Source organism: Platichthys flesus, chromosome 21 (assembly GCF_949316205.1).
Source record: "Platichthys flesus chromosome 21, fPlaFle2.1, whole genome shotgun sequence".
NCBI classification, from domain to species: domain Eukaryota; kingdom Metazoa; phylum Chordata; class Actinopteri; order Pleuronectiformes; family Pleuronectidae; genus Platichthys; species Platichthys flesus.
The window spans coordinates 6,292,918-6,312,485 of NC_084965.1; the positions used below are offsets into that span (position 1 = coordinate 6,292,918).

General features: G+C 44.1%; 2 protein-coding genes across 2 annotated transcripts in view; both read right to left on the reverse strand.

The window, feature by feature from the left end:
* ptprn2 (protein tyrosine phosphatase receptor type N2) overlaps positions 1 to 8,516 on the reverse strand; it is a 107,968-nt gene extending 99,452 nt beyond the window's left edge. Inside the window, exon 1 of the mRNA XM_062380003.1 lies at positions 8,185 to 8,516. Coding sequence (XP_062235987.1) covers positions 8,185 to 8,299 — 115 coding nt within the window. The 5' untranslated portion in view covers positions 8,300 to 8,516. The remainder of the gene's footprint in view (positions 1 to 8,184) is intronic.
* An 836-nt stretch (positions 8,517 to 9,352) lies between these two features.
* On the reverse strand, positions 9,353 to 19,305 carry ncapg2 (non-SMC condensin II complex, subunit G2). Its single transcript, XM_062380064.1, has 27 exons — positions 19,247 to 19,305; positions 18,931 to 19,043; positions 17,853 to 18,035; positions 17,498 to 17,612; positions 17,219 to 17,376; positions 16,947 to 17,081; positions 16,740 to 16,834; positions 16,503 to 16,659; positions 16,323 to 16,415; positions 16,119 to 16,244; positions 15,854 to 16,033; positions 15,473 to 15,625; positions 15,119 to 15,341; positions 14,899 to 14,996; positions 14,273 to 14,446; positions 14,114 to 14,184; positions 13,842 to 13,995; positions 13,521 to 13,694; positions 13,235 to 13,351; positions 12,703 to 12,849; positions 11,822 to 11,921; positions 11,456 to 11,658; positions 10,774 to 10,908; positions 10,500 to 10,603; positions 10,238 to 10,338; positions 10,023 to 10,122; positions 9,353 to 9,909 (listed from the first exon to the last, which is right to left on the reverse strand). The coding sequence occupies exons 2-27, from the start codon at positions 19,006 to 19,008 to the stop codon at positions 9,858 to 9,860; spliced, it is 3,426 nt and encodes a 1,141-aa protein (XP_062236048.1). The 5' UTR covers positions 19,009 to 19,043; positions 19,247 to 19,305; the 3' UTR covers positions 9,353 to 9,857.
* Positions 19,306 to 19,568: the final 263 nt, after the last annotated feature.

Sequence of the window (19,568 nt, forward strand, 5' to 3'; positions counted from 1 at the left end):
AGGACCGGGTCCGGAGGAACTGACAAGACCGTATCACAAACTCGGCCGTGATTGGCTGACCTTGCTTGCAACATTAAATATGTCCTGATGAGGCAGAACCCAAGGCTGAGCATGTAGTCAGAGACTTGATGGTTTGCTTTCCCTCGCAGGTGGTTGGCCAGCGCCGGGGAAACCATCTGCGATGTCTGAGGCGCCAAGGAGGATGCTGGGAGGCTGGCAGCGAGGACGGCCACTGCAGTTTAGGACAAATTTCATTCAGTCCCCGCGGCCACCAACGTGTCTTTTATTATAATTATTAGCTGCGACCAAGGACACCTGAATCATTTCTCACTCAAACACACACACAGACACACACACACACACAGAGACACACACCATGACGTGAGCCAAAAAGGCCATTTTTGAACAGAGCAGCTGCAGTAAAAGTGAATTGGAAAAGCGAGCGCGGCTAGAGGAGGGACAGCAGAGAGGAAACATCACCTGCAAGCAAAGCAGCATCGGCTTGACACCGTGTCCACAGACTCAAACAGCTTGTGTCATTAAGGCCGATCCTGCTAAAATTAAACATGGCTCCGAGCGTTTCTCTGCTCCAGAAGGTCTGTTTTTGTCAGACAAAGCGGCCACTCGGCGGCGGCTGCTTTGTCATTAGCCTAAAATATTTCTAATACCACCCACCCCCCCCACCCCCCCACCACCACCACGCACTTTTCATCTGAACATGACAGGAAGCTGTTACAACAGATGTTTGAATAAGACTGTCTTACTCACGTTTAACGAGGAAACCATCTTTCTTTCCCTGGGATAATTCATGTGGGGAAAGAGTCATTTACTCTACATTAATGTTGAGGCTTCGTTTTTATCATTATTTTCAGAAAAATAAAAATGTTGTGGCTTTTTGTCATTTTGGGGAAATACACATATTCTCTTTCTTTCCAAGAGATGGAACGACTGATACCAGGTTCATATTGTCTGATAAATTTGAAGATTTATTATCAGCAATTGATTTTCTTAGCTTAATTTATCTTGACGTACAGATGCCAAACAGATGGAAATAAACAAAAGAAAAACATAACCCACAAGGTAAAATGGCAGCTCATCAGATTACCCAATAGGACACTGTGCTATTATATAATCACATCGTATCCAAGTCCAATTTCTGTAGCTGCTAAAATGCTAAAACCTTTCCTTTGAGGCAAAAGTAATTTATCAGAGAATTAAACTGAAGTCACTTAACAACTGGGTGAATAATTAGCCGGAGCTAGAGGCAGGACGTGAGGGGGGGGCTTCGAGGTCACTGTGATTGAAGAGGGGACTTGACGTGAAACCACCTGACACCCAGAGGAGTGTGACCAAAAACATTGTTTAACCGACTTTCCAGAGAATTCCTGGGCGGGCAGGTCCCTCTCAGTCACCGAGCTGCCAGCCGCGGGCGACGGCCCAGACAACGGCCATTTATTAAAGATGGCAGCGTCACTGGGGCAACAGAGGACCCAGAAATAGGCCAGCTTGACCTTTTCACTGACCCGCGCTGAATGATTCAGACATTTGATTTTCTCCCCTCTCTTCTGGGGTGTGATTGGCTGTCGTAGTGCAGAACCAGAGCGAGTCCAACCGCCGAGCTTCCTCTTTCCAACTCCGAGTGAACCGACACAGCCCGGCGCCCGAGGGACACCTCCAGTCCTCCAGATGAAGTAGGAGCTTGAACTCTTATGAGTCATTTGAACCTCAGTTAAAGTGCAGGCTATCGCAGCACTGCAGAGTTTGGGCTCTACTCTCCTGCAGGTGTGAAGCCAGCGGGCAAATGCACGCGAAGTAACTTTCTTGATGCCATTTTCTCGCAACACCTGCAGAGCGGAGCAGCTTCTAGGTTGTGTTAATGCAGATTAAAGGTCCAGGAGACTGTATCCACATTGCTTAAGAGAAATTATATTTTGGTAGCATGAGGAGAAATCTACAAATCTTTCCATAACACACATATGAGTGTATGTTTTTTTAAGTTGCAGAGTATGTTCTGGATGAGAATCATAGGTGAGTCTTACCAATAACTCAAAAAAAATCTCTATTCAAACACAAACTGGCATCATTCCAATCCTAATCATTCCTGCTTATTCATATTCTACATGCAATAAACCAGTACTATATGAGCATCACCTGTAACGGATATTCTCCCAGTGGTAGGGCGATTATAACTCTGTATTTATCAGTTGACTGTTTAAAGAAAGCTTTGTTCATTGATATTTGTAATAGTCACACACAGGGGCTTTGCTCTAAGTTAGGGAATTTTGTACTTTTTTACTTTTTACTTTCAGAAGCTGATATCGTATCGGTTGGGTGTAATTCAACCCTTTTGTTCATATCAAAATACTGATTGGAAAACGAAGCCATTGTGAGCTGTCTCCCTAAGTCATGATACAAAAGAATAAACAAATAAAGGGGGTGGGGCAGGGTGCATCACTGTGACCACCAAATCAAACAAGCAGCTCTGGACTGATGCTGCCAACTCCCTGTTTCATTAGAGCTCTGTGTGCACTGCTGCAAACTGAATAGATTTGGAGACTAATACACTTAACAGATGACGTCAAACCACTTAAGTCACAAAAACAGGATTCAGTGTCTCTCCTCTGCCGTGCACCTTGTTTTCCTGTTGCACAGAGAAAACGGTGCGGAGCCTTAATCGGCATCATCCGACCACGGAGCCGACGCACTACCGCTTTAATCACAGCTGAGGTGGGAGAGATTAACTCCTGGTGCTGAACTCGCAGCCTCCACAGTCCTCATCACGGCCATGTTGTCCTCATTATAAATCCTGGCTCGACAACACGGAGGTGACCCCGTGACTGATCCCTTCACCAACACTGTGTCATCTGGGCCAAATGAAAACAGCTGTGAAAAGGCACAGCAGGACCTCTCACTGCTCCTCTGAGTGCCAGAGGATGTTTTCACACATTGTCTCCGGGGTCTGAGGCTCAGGTACATGAGGAGGTGAGAAAGTAAGTGGAGCACATGCTGTTATGTCCCCGAGGAGTAAAAGAAATCCAGTTATTTAATTCTACATTGAGAGTGTAAAAGAAGAGCGGGGCTCCTCGGACACATGTGACCTAAACTTCCCAGCTTCCTCCTTGACCCCGCGCATCCCCCGGGTTCCACCTTTGAAAACCCACAGTTCTGATTTTCACCAGCTCACGGACAGCTGACATTTGTCGTGGTAAAGACGCGGCAGCCGCGCAGCCGGCCTCTTTGCTCCCACTCCCTCGTCTGAACAGCCACTCGAAGCCAACGCACTCCTCCGAGCATCTGTCGAGTCACAAAGACACGTGGCACTCTGTCTCGTAGCAGTGGCAGCCTCCCGAGCTGCCGGGAAACACACAGGCTGCCTGCTTTGTGCCGTGTGCCCTGGAAAAACTGAGCTTATACACTTCTGCAGGCTGCAACTTTGAAATGAACCCAAAACTCAGAAATCCAGGTTCACCCCCCCACCCCCCACCCCACCCCCAAGCAACATGAAAACAGCAACACTTGAAAACTAGAAGATTCATGTGAAACCTTTCCCCTAAGAAACGAGGCTGAGCCAAGCCTCCACTGTTTGTTAGAGAGAGACTCAGTGGGCACACAGCACACCGAGTAACAGACCATAATGTTAGATCAATTACTGAAGGCTGCAGCTGCTGAGATTATTACACAGGCTTTGCAAATAAGGCACCAAATGCTCGTTCACGCCACCGTGCACGGAGGGGGTTGGGCAGGGGGATGCTGCACGAAAAAAAACATCATCCAATAAATTATTTTCCCTCTCACTGGATGAGTCAACCCGCTTCAGTGGATTCCAGAGAAGACTTCACGTCCAAAGTGTCAATTAGGTCGGAGCCCGGGCGCTGATGCAAGCTGCCTTCAGACCGACCCGCTACCGGTTCTGTCCGGATGAGTCAGACGTCCTGAGAGAGCAGAGGAACACACTGCGACCTTTACTGAGGCCGTGAGATGTCATGGCAGGGTTCCATTAGTTTTGGCAGTCCTGTTAGTTTGTACACTGCACTGTTACTTTTTTTATTGGACTGAAATATCTTTTATTTCATTATTTATTTAACTTTCTTCATGTTTTTTTTGTTGTGTTGACTTATGTTGCTTTTTCAATGCATCGTGATTCAATGGGTTATTTCAATATACTTGCTTTGGCTTTAGAGGAGGATTCAGAAATGAAGTTTCAAAAACATCCTCCTTCTATAACATGAAGAATTTTTTTATTTTTTAACTTTTTAACGACAGCCTATAAAGATGGAGCGAGCGTCTCCACTTCCTACAGTTGTACAGAAATGAAGCTAAAGTGATCGAGGTGAGGAGCTGCCATGTTGAACTCTCTCCAATACAGACACTCAACCAATCAGGAGCCAGTTTCAGGAGTCTGTCATGAAGTTAAATTCCATTTTATAGCATCAAATAACTAATTAAGACCAAACTTCACCAGAAACATGAACACTTGAACAAACATTAGATAAGAGCTTCCTGAAATGTCAGGAAACCATCAGTCCCAAGGCTCTGAAGGCTCCTCAGAATGTGGCCGACACAGATGTGACCTTCCACCCCCGAGCAACGGAGGCTCCACCGGGTGGATCTTTTACCAGAACATCAAATCCCATGATTCATTGGGCCTCAGTGACTCGCTGCTTTTCAAAGAGCTAAATAGAGGCATATACGTTTAAATGTAAGGAGTCAAACAGACGGTACATGTGCTATTAATAACGTGTTTTCAAAATTTGGAATGAACAGAATATTTTTCGTCATCAGCTTTGTTGCTAGGCAACGGCGGCAGAAGCAGGTGACGCGATCGGAAGACGAGAACGTTGGAGGATGAAGAACACCCCCCCCCCCCCCCCCTCCAGGGCCACATGTCTATTTTCACCTGGCCATAAACCAAACTCGTCCTCCTCTCTGTTGTATAAAATACAGCCGCACACGCTTCAATCCTCTCTGATGATTTATGGCCCCTGTGAGATGTTTGATATCACCACTCACTCCTGATATCTGTGGTGTGACAGAAGCGAAATAGATCGAGCTCAGCCGTCGATGAATCAAACACAACTTGTCTGGGTGCATTAGGCGATGGCCGCTGATAGCCAGCTGTAATGAAAAGACTCAGCCCGAGAGGACAAACGTCTACACGGACGGATGGAAGATAATACGGCGACCTGTCACAGAGTTCAATCCATCACTTCTCACTGTAACGCTCATTAATCTGAGGGTACAAAAACCTTTCTGTAAAGTCGGTGGATCCAAAGCAAAGCATCACCAGCACCTCCGGATTTCCAATGTCCGTCCATAGAAGAAGAATTCCATTTTGAATTCAGTCACATTTGAGGAACATTAAACTCTGAGCTCAGTCTGATCTCAAGGTTCCTGCTGGATTTATGAAAGCTGATATATGTTCTTTCATCAAATTAAATCAAACAGCTCTTCATACCTTATGTTCGATTAAATTGATATTTCTCTTCTTTCCTATTCTATAGTTGTTCCAGTGTCTGATTAACACGCTTGCAAATAGCTGCCAGTCTAGTTCCCAGACTGTGGTATATTTTCCGCGGCTGTTATTGAGATTCAGGACACAACCAAACCTCTGCAAACAGAACAGAGACGCTGAACTGAATTTCAACATCAGGGCTGACGGCAACACTGATTGCAAAGTGCTGGTGTTAATGTGCAACACACATTTATCAAGATTTTCCGTAACCGAGATTTAAAGACCCACGTTTAACTGAGTCTCTTTTTATTCTTGTTTCTTTTCCTTTTATAACTATTGTCTTTTAACTGCCCTTAACTGCTTTAAGTGCTATGTAAATAAAGATTAGTATTATTATAGTATTACTTAGGTAATATATTGTTCCTAATCTACACACTGAAGCTCATCTGTGATTGCTGCATTTCATTTTGAGAATTAGACAACGATCATTAATTTAATTGCATATTTCTTTCTCATTTCTAGGCCAAGAATCACTGAACAGTCCTCCAGGAGTGACTCCATGACAAACACAGCATGTGACTGGTAGGAGAGCCACCCCCCTTCGGCCAATTCTGGAGCAGGCCTCTGAATTACGCCTCGTTTGAAGGTACTGGACTCAGGGCTGCAGGTTAGTGGGTCACGAACACAGGGAAAGTACATTAACCCGTCCGTGGCCCGTCCTGTTCCTTGAAAGAACAGATCTCTTTCTCTTCTACCCCCCCCCCCCCCCCCCCCCTCTCCCTCTCTCTCTCTCTGTCAAGGAACAGGCTGCACAGACATCATGACAGGATCAAGGTGACCACGCAGCATGTCTCAGTGTTTAACTGCTGTTTCGTGTCCCCGTGTTGGAGGGAATATAAATGATGTGAGGCAGATAGGACCGACAAACATAAGTACATACACACATATATTGTATGCGTATGTGTGTGTATACTTATTTATAATAAACTCCCACATATACATCCGTATACATGTACATACAAATTAATACACATTTATACAATTACATTCACACACCAATATAACAAAAACATACACGCATGTAGTTTTTATACTCTTGCTCTCTCACACACATAAATAATAAATGCCTACATATATGTGGAGAGCTGCATCACTCCTCCAGCCCACCTTGATCCAAGGCTTCCCAGTGACACAGCGTAATCCGCAGTGGGACTCATTAAAAACAATCATCATCTCCATCTCGCAGCCACACTCTGACAATGGAGACCTCCTCCGCACACAGAGCGAGACATGCTGAGAATTCAATGAGGAAACATGCACTTGGGGAGTAAACACTGCCTCATTCACAAGTATTTGAACATAGATTTGCCAACTTGCAGGGAGACGAAAAACCTCCCGTGAAGAATACGACAGCTTCTGGGGTTTAATATCGTACGTTTTCCAACCCCACAGTGCACTGGGGCAAAGATTGTATTTATAGACGTTTTTCACAGCTGACATTTTAACTTGTTCCAGCAGGAAAAAGCACAAGAGAACTCCATTAAACATGACGGCTGGCTGATCTAGATTCAGGGTCCTGGTGTATCGTGTACACAGACTCACTGTCGTCCCTCTCTGGGAGGGTTGATGGAACGCAGCCGTCGTTAACACAATTTGTGTCTGCGGTGAAAAACAGATCTGAGAATAGGATACAATAAGGAATTCTGTGCTGGATGCTGAGTGTGTGTCTGTTTGTGTCTGTGTGTGATGCAAAAAGACGACGGCCACGCTCTTGTTCTAAATATAAAGATTATGATGCAGCTCGGCGCCTGTGTGAATCATCACAGAGCTGGAGTGCCAGCCTGGGACCTATATCCGCCAGCCGCTCGATATAAAGTTTCTACCGTTGTGCGTTCTGACTGCTGATCAGGGATCAGTGAGTGGGATAAGAAGTGTGAATCCGAGACGCTAAGTGGAGAGATTCCAGATTTCCTTTAAAACTCGATGTGTTGGATAACAAATGGACACAATTATCTCGATGGCTGCTCGAGGATGTCATGGTTTGGACATGTGCCATAGTTCTCTGCCCCCCTCCCTTCAAATAACAGTGTAGTGTCTGAGGTAGTAGCTGGAAGAACAAATGAAGGGTAATGAAAATACAAGGTGGGCCAAGTCGGAGAATGAATCAGGGCCGAATGAAAGATTGCCATCTTTCCTAATGGTGGCAAAGGGTGGTATTAAATATTGAACTGGATTTAAAAATTGCAAAAAGCTCCTTAAGGTAAGTGAGGAGGCCTTTTATGTGAAACCCACTTAAGTGATGTGAAATTAAAAGCATTATTATAACAGCTTTTACATGTGTGATGAATAGATTGTGTGTTTGTTTTGATTGACACTGATGACAGTGAAGGAGGGTGGGCGTGGCTGGGGCAGGTTTGCGTCACGAAATCAAACACTGAACCAACAACAAGCAGCCGAGCTTAAAGCATGATGGTTCCCATGCAGGTGAATCGTCTCAGGAAACACGTTGTGTACCGGGGCTTCACTCATTGTGTAACTTTTCCCGTTGGATCGCAGCGAAATCACAAAGTTGTTGTTTTTTTTTGTGCCAAATGCAAATGGCAGGTGATGCGATGTCTCCCTCGTTCGTGGACATTGTCTGAACTTATAAGCAAAGAGAGTTCGAGCCCGGAGACGTGCAGAAGCGGTGAAACACTTAAGAATATAGAGAAAGGAAGTGGACAGATTCTCACCGAATTTCCTGTCCCCGAGGACAAGTGAGGAGCACAGGCTGACGGCCAACGCCGCGATGAGGACGGGACAGCGCAGCGACTCCATACTGCTCCTGCGAACACAAACACTACTCATCCATCGCACACCTCCGCTACAGCGACATGTTCCTGACCGCCGACCCGGGGGCGAGCTGCTGGCTGCTGGCGGGGGACACGCGCTCTCAAAGCGGCATGGTCGAGGAGGAAGAGGAGGAAGAGGAGAGGAAGCCGGAGGATGGAGATTCGCTCAGCGGTAACACAACACAGGCGTTGGTTCAGCACCACAACCAGAAAGCAGCTCCACAGGAGGAGCCCCTCCTAAGTGTCTGACGTCAAACACACATGGTGAGGAGGGAGGATGCGCGCGCGGACGCACGGATGGAGGGAAGGGTGGATGGATGAGGGAGGGAGGGATGGATGAGGAGAAGGAGAAAGATGAGACAGGAGTGCTGAATGATCACAGCCCGGAAGCCATGCGAGGCAACACATGAAGAAACCCGAGGAAATATAAATAAATAAATAAGAGGAAGTTGATGATTGATTCATCTGATTAGCTTGACTGGAGGAATAAATGTGCTGCTCCAAATTTAGATTCATGACAACACGACGGCACATCACAACATCACTGGGAAGCTATAGACAAAGAAAATCCACCATAGATGTTAATACAACGTATTGTAGTAGATATTGTAAGAAGCAAGTGCTGGGACATAACATCAGTTGTGAACCTTAGCATGATCAAGAGCAATAAACGATACAGGCCGGACTTGAGGGTAAAGGTCAATATTAGTTTTTGCTTTTCACCCCTTTCTACTAACTGTTATATACCTATAATGTAATTTTAAGCTGTGATACAAATAAACACAACAAAACACAAAGGGCTGCAGAGCTATGAAATCAACATGAAAACTGAAGGAGAAAACTCATTGATACACAGAGATAGAAAGTAACTAAATACATTTACAGCAGTACTAACATATATTAAGGTAGGTTATCACTTTAAGTAAAAGGAGGAAACAGCCTGAGGAGTGCACGTTCACAGATGAAGAGTAAAAAGCATCTGGATTTGTGAAATGGCGTCTTTCTCCTTTAAAAGTGTAGCGAGGTGAGAGGGTGATTTACAGCGAGAAACAAATAAACATCAGGTCTGTGTGGATGATATAGTCGGCTTTATTTTGAAAACACACTACAGCCTACGATGCAAATAGACCAACACATGTACATTTATATACACACAGATGCATGAAAAATATACATGTATTTCATATGAAATTTTATTAAAAAATGGAAGTGGAGCACAGAGCGGTGCAGAGGGAAAGCTATAAGAGAGAATGCCTCTCGATAAACCTAATTTGGTGGTTTGGAGCTTTGAGATTTGCGTGATGTGTATAACAGGAAATAAATAAACACGGAGCTGTGGACAAATATGGGGACGGACCTGCATTTTGTCCCCAGAATTTAGATTTGAATCAACAGCATATTTTCTTAAAATCCAGGTCAGTGAATATGAAATTGTGCTTCCTGGGATTTTAGTCTGCCAACAACAATAAGTCTGTTATGCTAAAAGAAAAAAGCTGGTGTTAGACTCTCCTTCTCTGCTTGATAAAATGCAAGTGTATCATATACAACATAGGTCCTTTGTTTAATAAGGAGACTTATAAATCCAGAATTTCATTTAGGGTCTTCACAGAAGATTCAAAAATAATCCTGTTGGAGAAAAATATAGAAAGTTCAGTTATTACAGCTCAAACAAAGAAAAGATGATTAACAGTTTACCAACACCTTATGTAAAGAGGACATCATGATGTCCCTCCACTCACCCCTGGATGTCTTCACTGTCTGAAGATGGGACTGCGTGTTTGTGAAGCTGCTGCTGCACAGATGTGGCTGCGCTCTTCAGGCCCGCTTTACTCTGTCCCGCTACAGAACAAAAAAAAGGCTCACACACTGTATTCATCTTTAAGAGCAGAGAGAAGAACACTTGATAACACACCATAAATAATAAATAATCCCCCCTCTCATGGTGAATACTCACTTTGTTTGATGACGGACAAGACGTGCAGGACGGCAGTCAGTTCATACAAACTACTGATGGCCTCGGACTCCAGAGATGAGCTGACCTCCGTCAAGAACGCCCTGAAACAAGCCCACATCAAGAAATAATGCTCAAGAGCAACATTGGATGTGTTAAACAGAAGAATAAGGTTAAACTGGGATCAGAATCAGATGAGGCTATGTGCCCTCGGGTGCGTTAGCTTCTCTGTCCATGTAAGTGAAAAGGGGCTGAGGTTGTTTACCTGCTAACAGCCGACGACTTGAGGACGACAGACAGCAAGACGCTGGACAGAGGAGGCATGTCCTCCACTGACTCTGGGGTGATCACCTCTTCACGACGTGTAATCTTCAAAACATACGAGCACAGCAGCTGACAACACACACTAAATACTCCAGTCCACTCAAATCATTCCCTTATTTAAACTGCTAAGGAATACACACACAGAGAGTTCAGCCCTTTTCAGAGAGAGGTTGGTAAAAGCAGCAGCGTTGATTCATTCCCGTGACAGCTCATACCTTCTGGATCAAATGTCTCATCTCCACAATGATGACAGCAAACACCGTGGAAAAGACCCCGATGAGAGGAGCCGTGTCACAGGTTTGGGCCACCTGGAGGAAATCTGTCAGACCAGGCTTAGCTGACTGACACAGCTACAGACAGGGCAGAGAGACACAGGGAAGAAAATGAATTGTCAAAATCGGGTCCAGTTCAAGAGAAACGCTGAACTGTAGATCAGTTAAAGAGACTTGTACGTCTTTTCAAACCAGAGTTTAGCTCCTATATTCAGCCAAGAGAGTATTAAAATATGAGGAATTCTAAACAGAGGTTGGTGGATTTGTTACAGCAGCAGCTCAGGAAGCTGCTGCTGTCACAATCATGGGTAATATCCATCGTTCAGCTGTGTTTCAGTTCAGTGAGTGGGGCTTCGCAGTATACACATTGACAGACTTAGATTTTTCTCCACATGAAAACCACTTAATCACTCGGATACAGAGCTCAACAGAATTAACCTCCTGCGCAGACTGACGCTCTGTAATCAAGAGCCATTTTCACAGCGACGGCAGTCGTACTTTAAACAAATCAAATGTTCCCGTTGTATTTTCAACTGCTATGAAAACAGCAAGTGAATAAGTAAGAAATAAGCCATGTAAATATAAAGAACACCTAATAAATACAAAAATGGACAAATCAGCGTACCTGTTTCCCCTCCTCTGGTTCCTTCCTCAGGCGGCGAGCTAAGAGCTCTATGACCTTCTGGAAGATGTTGGCCACCACACCCAGAATGACAGTGGTTGGATCCTCCTGGTTTTCCTGATCCTGTTGGTTGTCTTCAGGCACATAACTGGCTGCCACCTCCTTCAAAATTGGCAACACAGCAGGAATACAGAGGAAGCCGGCCTCTGAAAACACAAAGGAAAACACAGGTGTTTATTCAGGTTAGGAAACATGGAAATACTTCAGAATCCAGATCGTTTGCTCCCTAACCTACAACTGTTTTCTATAAATTGCAGCTCACAGAAGCTCTTTCTTTGTGGATCACTTCAGATATTTTGAAACACTCACCTGAGAGAAGGACGAGCGAGCAGAGGTGGAGGATTTGACCCTTGAACTCTTCGTCGCCCAAACCCACGAGCAAAACATCACGACACACTGTCAGGAAGTTCTGGTAAAAACACATCATCACGATGAAGAAAAACGTTTCACACTCGAACAAGGGACAGTTAAAAATCAATAGATACGACACAGGAGTCTAAGAGGAACATTTCAGAAACCGGTGGCCTGTAGAAGCTTCCAATGTTTCCCAACCACTACATGAATATGAATGAGACTGAAAATCACATTCACAGAGTGAGTTTCAATATCCGATTGCTGTAGCCTTCGGTGACACGCTGAGAATAATGGCACAAATAAGGAAATACACACATTTTCACTATTGCAGTATGAGCAGGAGATTTGTACAGTGTGTGTGTGTGGACTGGAGCAGAACAATATACGAGCAACCCTAAATTTACCGAGCAGAACTGAATGTCCTGGGAATAGAAGGTTTAATGTTCTGGATAACGACAACTCTTCCTCTATAGCATCAGCACGGTCTGAGAATCAGGCAGTAAAGGAATGAAACAAATTTAGAAACTAACAACCCATGAATAAGGAGATGTGATTTAATTTAATATTAAGCCTGGATTTCACTGCACAGAAAGGATTTTTTGCTCAGATTGATTTTAAGATGTGAATAGATGATCTTACTGCAGAAATAATTCAGGAAGTAACAATATCTTGTATTAGCATCAACAGGCACCAGAAAGATTCATAAAACATCTGAAGGTCTGATCGCACAGTGAAAGACATTCAATCATCAAACCTCAAGTTGCTGAGTATTGAGGACACCAGCATATAAGTTTGGCTTTTCAAAGCTTCCTGTTCAATTAGTAACAGTAGCTCACCTCAGTTATCTCTGCGGCAAGCGGCTGTGACTTCTCTGTATCCTCCTCGTCATTGTTGGTACTGTTGGTCAAGAAGGGTAACACCCTTTTTACCACCCACGCTGCCGTGTGCTGCAGGGAGAGCAGGTAGTCGCGACCCTCCGAGGCCTAAAGAAGAAGCAAAGGTTCAATTCTCTTTTTGCTTTAACTTCTCTTTAAAAAAATCAAGACAGGGATCCAACCTTTTCTATACTGATTTCAGCAAATCAGATCAGGGTATCTGCCATTACCAGTGGGATAACAATCATCTCCTCTTCATAAATGTAAAATCTGTATACTATGGAATTAATTTTTATTAAAGTAGGTTTGTTGTAGCACTGAGAACCTGAATCAACAGCTCAAAACAAAACATTCCAAAAGGAAACTACCTCAAAAACCTGCATCATCTAGGAAAGAAAAGAGAGTTCAGTTTTTCCACTGGACCCGCAGCTGGTAAATAAACTAAAAAGTGCAATGAGGGTGAAACATAATGTATGTTAATTAAAACACTCACATTATGTTGCAGATGTGCACCGAGGCGGCCGTGGAGCAGGAAGGCTTTCAGTGCAGTCTCCAAACTGGGCCTTGGTTGATCGTCTGCAGGGGAGCTGAGGTGAGTGTGCAGCACCGACTGTGGAGACAAACACTGAATCATATGTCTGAGGAAACACTTTAATCATAGAGCAACAATTCATACAACAGCATGGGTGGATAGATGCTATTGCAGGGTTATATGGACTAAAAAGGTAAATGTTTCAGCTCTGGTGAGATTTTATAATAGTGAATGATGTCCAGCATACCTTCCAGTTACCCAGAACTGTGAGGAGCTGATTCAGTGGTTTAGGACCCAGCGCCATGACTTCCTGTCGTGTGGAGGTGTGGCTGAACAAGTACTCCAGGTAAACCAGTGCCAGGTCGGGTTTGGCCTCCACCGTCTCCTGGATACGCACCTTTCGACTGGCATTAGCTTTTTCCTGAAGGTGATAGGAATATAATATATGAATAGAATATATGTTAAACTTCTTTCAATCAAATCTGAGCTAAAAAAACAAATCGAGCATACAACACATCTTTTGCCCTTCTGTCTGTTTCCAGCTCTGTCACATGTTGTGTTAACTCACCTTTTGTTTTGGCAGAGCGTCAGTGAGCCATTCAGAGACGAGCTCGAGGATGTCACGGGCCTGACCCCAGCTGCACATGCAGTCTAACAGCTGGCTGTACTGCGCTGGCACAGCTCCTGGTTCCAACTTCTTCAGCCTGGACAACACGCTACAACTGGGAGGGACAATGCAAAGTGAGGGCGACAGGTTAGTCAGTCAAAAGAAAAAAGTAAAATGGGTTTTAAACTTAACATAACATGTAAAATGAGACAAGAACGTGTTTTACTGTTCACCTGAATGTTGGAACTGCAGCTGGGGGCATAAACGAGGCCAGCTGTATGAGAGGAACGATGCAACGCTCATCCTGAGAAAAAAATATAAAGTCTCACTCGAATATGTCTTCTTATCTGGTAGGAAAATGTGATTGAAACAAACTAGATAGCTGATTGTACCTCAAAGATCTGGAAATATTTGGGCATGACATTTCCAAACTTGGCAACCGTGTACTGCTGGGCCTCTTTGTTCTGTTTCAGGGCCTTCTCGACACTTCTCCACAGGATGACCACGACCTCCAGCAGACCTGACACAACAGCCATGTCCTTCCCCAAAACTACAGGTGCAGCCTGCTTGGATCAAAATCAAGACTTGATCTCCACAATCTCAAAGTATACACTCAGTTTACCTTCACATACTAAGTCATTAAGGATTAGAGACTAACAACTATCGATCTCTTTAGCATTTTCTATCAAATAAAGGAAAACAGGCATTTTCAGGACTAAAATCCTCAAACGTGAGGAGGTTCTCTTTTTGATACAAGTATTAATTGAACACATTTGGGTCTTTGAGTGTCGGGTGGGTTAAATAAAACTAATTGAGGATTAATTGAGAAAACAGTTTGCAAATTAATGACGTATTAAAATTGTAATTTGAATCCCTACATGAAAATACCGTAAAACCATGCTCCTTGGCAACTTCATTATTATAATTATCATAACATGGTAATCAGCTCTAAATAACAAGTTTAATTTATGAAGCTGAAGCATTTCTTTTTTTCTCTGTTACAATCAGCTTCTCTTACTGGGCTGTTCTCCCTGATGCTCTCGTCAATCTCAGTCACGTCAAAGTCAGTCTGGATACAGATGTTCAGCACACGGCGAATGGCCAACATCATCTTTACTGGAGAAGAAGAAGAGCAAAGGTGTTTAGATTATAGACGAGAGCTAGAAATCACATTGGACAAACCGTATCCTGTATGTGCAAAAAACAAACTGTGTCTCATTGACCTACACAGCACTTACTTATGTTAGTTGGGGCAGTGTGTCTGTAAGTGTGCTGGTAGAACTTCCTGGCAGCCATGGGGTTCATCTGGATGAGGGTGACGCACCGACAGCACCACTCCCGGTCCGTCTCGTTGACGGGGAAGAAGGACTTAAAGAGCAGATCGACGATACGCTTGGAGACCGACTGGGAATCGATGGCCAGACGGGCCAGCAGGTGGTCCATGCTGCTCACGTCCCAGAACTGGAGAGTGAGAGACAAACAGCTTCAGGAGTTATGAGCAGAAAAGAACAAAAATGCAGGTTTCATTTCACAGTGAAAGAACAATAGTGGCTTCCTCCGTTAAGCAAAAACAAACCCAGCACATGCCGTACCTTGGCCGCTCGCACTGCCTTGACCTTGAGCAGCATGTCGAGGAACGCGGTGCGGACTTTCTCCGAGTTGTCGTGAAGGCTGTTCTTGAGAGTGGGCAGGAGTTTTTCCAGCAGCGGATGGCTGAGACCATTGTCCAGGACGATGGTCAGACACTTGGGAAAGCATCGCACAAACCACAAGCAACTCAATATCCAGTTTACTGCCAATAACACCAGCCGTGCAACAATAAATCAAAACAATAATCTCATTTCATTTGGCCTCACAATACATTTTAGTTTGTTTAAATGTCCCCATTTTAGATCTTGGATAGGATTTCATTGTCACAGTTAACTTGAGGAAAACATGCAACTTAATTTTCCCATAAAAACTGTAATTCCTACTTTGAAGACTGAACAACGGACATCGGGGGAACTGGAGTCCACTGACATCTCGTTCACCAGCTTCTTTAGGAAGTCGGTGATAACCGTGGGAGGGAATAGCTCCCAGCATTTAGCCAGGATCTTACACACTCCCAGGGTGGCGTTTGTGCGCACGGTGGGGTGAGGGTCTTCGAGGAGGGCCTGAGGACGACAGACAGCAGGTGGAGGTTGTACTTCATCCAAATCATGACATAAAAAGTGGTCAAAGTGTGAAAATAGTTCTCACCATTATTGTGTCCAACTGCCTTTGAATGGTGTCATCTATGTGCTCATTGGTCTTATCGGGGTTGTGCACTGGGAAGGCCTCGGTGAAAAGCAGAGTGGCATTTGCACGTACCTCAAAGTTCGGAGCCTGAACAAATCAAACAGAAGCATGTGAGACGAGAATAAAATAAATGGCACAATTGCATTTGAAAGTCTGTGTGTGTACATTTAAAGATTTCCAGAGGATAGGCTTGTAGAGATTGTGGAGCATCGTGTCCACTTTGTTGCAGCCCTTCCTTGTGTTGAAGTAGCTCACAATCTGCAAACACGAGTGGGGAGTTCAGAGATTAGACAGTGAACATCATGGCAACACCAGAAATATAATACAGCTGGTAGACAAATGTACCTGTCGGACTTTGGCATGGACAGGAGAGGTTCTGTGAAGGAGGATGGCACACTGCATGAAATCCTGAATGCACAAGATCTCAATCTGCTCCAAGAAGTCGCCAGTAGCCTTCTTCCACGCTCTGAAGTAGATCTCCGAGATGTGAGTCGTCACGGTTCTGAACAAAACAAGTTAATAGTCGGGTGAGATGAACGGGAAAATGTGCTTCTGTCAAGCAGAGTTAAGTCGGCTTCTTACTTGCTATAAAACTCCAGCTGGTTTTTGATGGTGCCATGAATAACCCAGATGAAGTCCACGTTCCAGCTGAAAAGAAACACCAGGAACCGCTTCCCCTGTGACAACACACACATCATCAGGTTGACAGCTCATAGAAAAGGCTGCAACAATAAGAAGGAAAACAAAATGAGTCACATGAACACAGACACACAATTTCCCTCTACTCACGTCGTCATTTCTCATGTAAACAGGACGGTGAAAAAACTGAAGCAACAAGTCGACGATTTGCTTGTTGTCTTCCGATGTGTAGTCCAGACTGAGAAGCACATCGTGGAGACCCCAGAGTCGTTGGATCGCAACACCCTGACAACAGATGCAAGATGAGAAAGTGTTATACGAGAAGGATGTAAGGCCAATAATCGAACTAAAGTGCTTTCAGCGCTGAACAGATGCTTGTGGCAGGACGGTGAGGCCATAATGAGGAAGAGTCACACACTGACCGGTTTCTTCACTATGAGACTTTTCTGCAGAGAGAGGAGAAAAGCGGTGCTGCCAAACTGTTCTCTCTCTTTCAGCCCCTTCTTCCACCAAGCCTCGCAGAGGGTGTGGATATGGAGCTGCAAAGGAGCCTCGGAGACAGGCAGGGACACCAGAACAGCTGGTGGGGGGGGGGACAGAGAGAGAGATCAAAAACTAGTTTCCTACAAAACAAGAAAAAGAATATAGCTGTTGTTTTGAAATGAAGAGCAGCGGGAGAGATAATTGGCAAAAACACCCACTGTGAAGTTTGTGAGCAACTTTCAGAAGAGCCTGGTAGGTGTCACCATCTTGTAAAACCATTAAAGACGCTGAAGCCACCAGAGCGACACCATCCACTACAGCCATGACATGTTTCTGAAGGAAGAGGAAAAACAGAGAGATGTTCAAATGCAAACAATACTGTGCAACTGGTGGGAACAACATGTTGGTACATGCCAAATCCCATGGCTTAAAAATTCATAAAAAAAATCTAAAATCAATGGTTCTTTGCACAGTCCTGCTCTATATATATGACAAAAAAAATAAGGCAACAAAAGAAACCGAAGAGATGAGATGGTACAGCTTGTTCTGCAAAAATCTAACTGATGAACTCACAGGGTCTACAGCTAACTCCACTTCTCCTCCACCCTCCTCCCTGGCCTCCTCCCAGCGCTCGGGAGGTAACTCCTGCAGGAAGTGTTGAAGGAGCGAATCCAGTCTTCCCCACAGAGCCTCCCTCTGGTCTCTGGGCATCTCCTGCACCACCTCCTCCACATCGAAGGGCTCCGCTTTGTCCTTCTGCTCAAAGGAGGAGGGCAAAAACAAGTTGAGACACAGAGCTCAGATATCAGCTTCAAAATCCCTCTGTATTCAGACTCAGGAGTCACGCTAATGCAGAAGAGATGATGGACACATAACTTATCCTCTGGAAGCATGTGTCCTATTTTTTATTATTATTTCATATGACACAAAAAACATAGTAACTACATAATTTGCAGAATCTGTCATAATGATATCACACTCAAGAGTTTGAGACCATTGATTTTAGACATCAAATTTCTATATTGAACAAGTACTACAGTTTACAACTTGTATTATCATTATATATTCAAACATTAACTAACCCTATTTACAAATATATGTATATATATAATTTCCATCTGCAGTTCCAGGCAAAAAAACTGTAAAATGTAGACAATTAAAAGGAGACAGAGAAGGGAATTTGATTAACAATAACAAGACTATTTCAGTGGAAGTGGAAATATGAGTTGAACGTTGTGATGTTCCTTAACTCCATGTGGGTTAAGTGTTCCAGGTACAGTTTGTGCTGCTTGGCAGGAAAAGGCAGATTGTGATGAAATACATAAACATAAATACTTCTACTAAATGTACACTCATCCTGTGACACTGCACTTTACTGAAGTACATTTCTATACCAACAGAACTAGATAGTGAGAGGTGTTTATCATCATGTGCACATTCTGTTTTCATTTGATTTCTTATTTGTGTTTTAAAATCTCATGTCTCTGATACCTGCTGCTCTAACAAACCTGCATTCAAGTTGTGTAGTAGTTTGTGTAGTATTACGTCTACATATCTATTCACCATCTTCTCACCTACTTACTGAATTCAGCCTGAGCTACTTCAGGACCTTTCTTCGTATGTTATTCTCACTTTATATAAACGTACTCACGTGTAACTGGATGAAATGAAGGAACTGCTCCACACGCTCCTCACACGCAGCCTCCAGAAACGCGTCTCTCTTGGACATGACTTCAGTTTCCGAGGTGAAGCTTTCCAGAGAATCTGCGACGGAGGAAAGCCTCGTTAACTTTTATTTTATCAACTCATCTGTCAAGTTACTTTAACGGACCAAAACAAACATGGCAGCCGCAGAGTTTAGAGTGTTATAAGCGGGTGTTGGAGTTGCTCCGTGTGTCGTTAGCAGCCATTTTGTGTCTTCAGACAATAACTGGATTCAAATATATAAGAATAATTCCTTTATTTACCTTTTATCGAGGATTTCCGGACACACGACCATAGCAACACTGAACCCCGCGCAAATTCAGAATACGTCGACTGTTTGCGTCACGACGTCGGGCGTGCTTATTGACGTAGACGCGTAGCTGCACTTCACCACTTTTGCCGCTTGATGGCGACAAAGCCCGCGTTATTATTTTATCTTTTGTTGTCGTTGCGTTTATCTGCCAAACTGCGTGATTCTGAGAGTCCATGATGGTCTTTAGTAAAGCACGTGATTTAATTTATTCTGTACCAAACCACTGCTATCGATAAGAGTCCAGTGCTCAGTGGAAATGATTCTGCAAGGTC

What these genes read in the sequence shown, in the direction of transcription:
- ncapg2 (XM_062380064.1), bottom strand. Translation starts at nt 19,008, where the DNA reads ATGTCCAAGAGAGACGCGTTTCTGGAGGCTGCGTGTGAGGAGCGTGTG. An exon ending in AATATTTCCAGATCTTTGAG is followed by an intron (nt 14,185 to 14,272) that starts GTACAATCAGCT and finishes TTTTTTTCTCAG; the next exon opens with GATGAGCGTTGCATCGTTCC. An exon ending in CAGTTCTGGGTAACTGGAAG is followed by an intron (nt 13,352 to 13,520) that starts GTATGCTGGACA and finishes TTGTCTCCACAG; the next exon opens with TCGGTGCTGCACACTCACCT.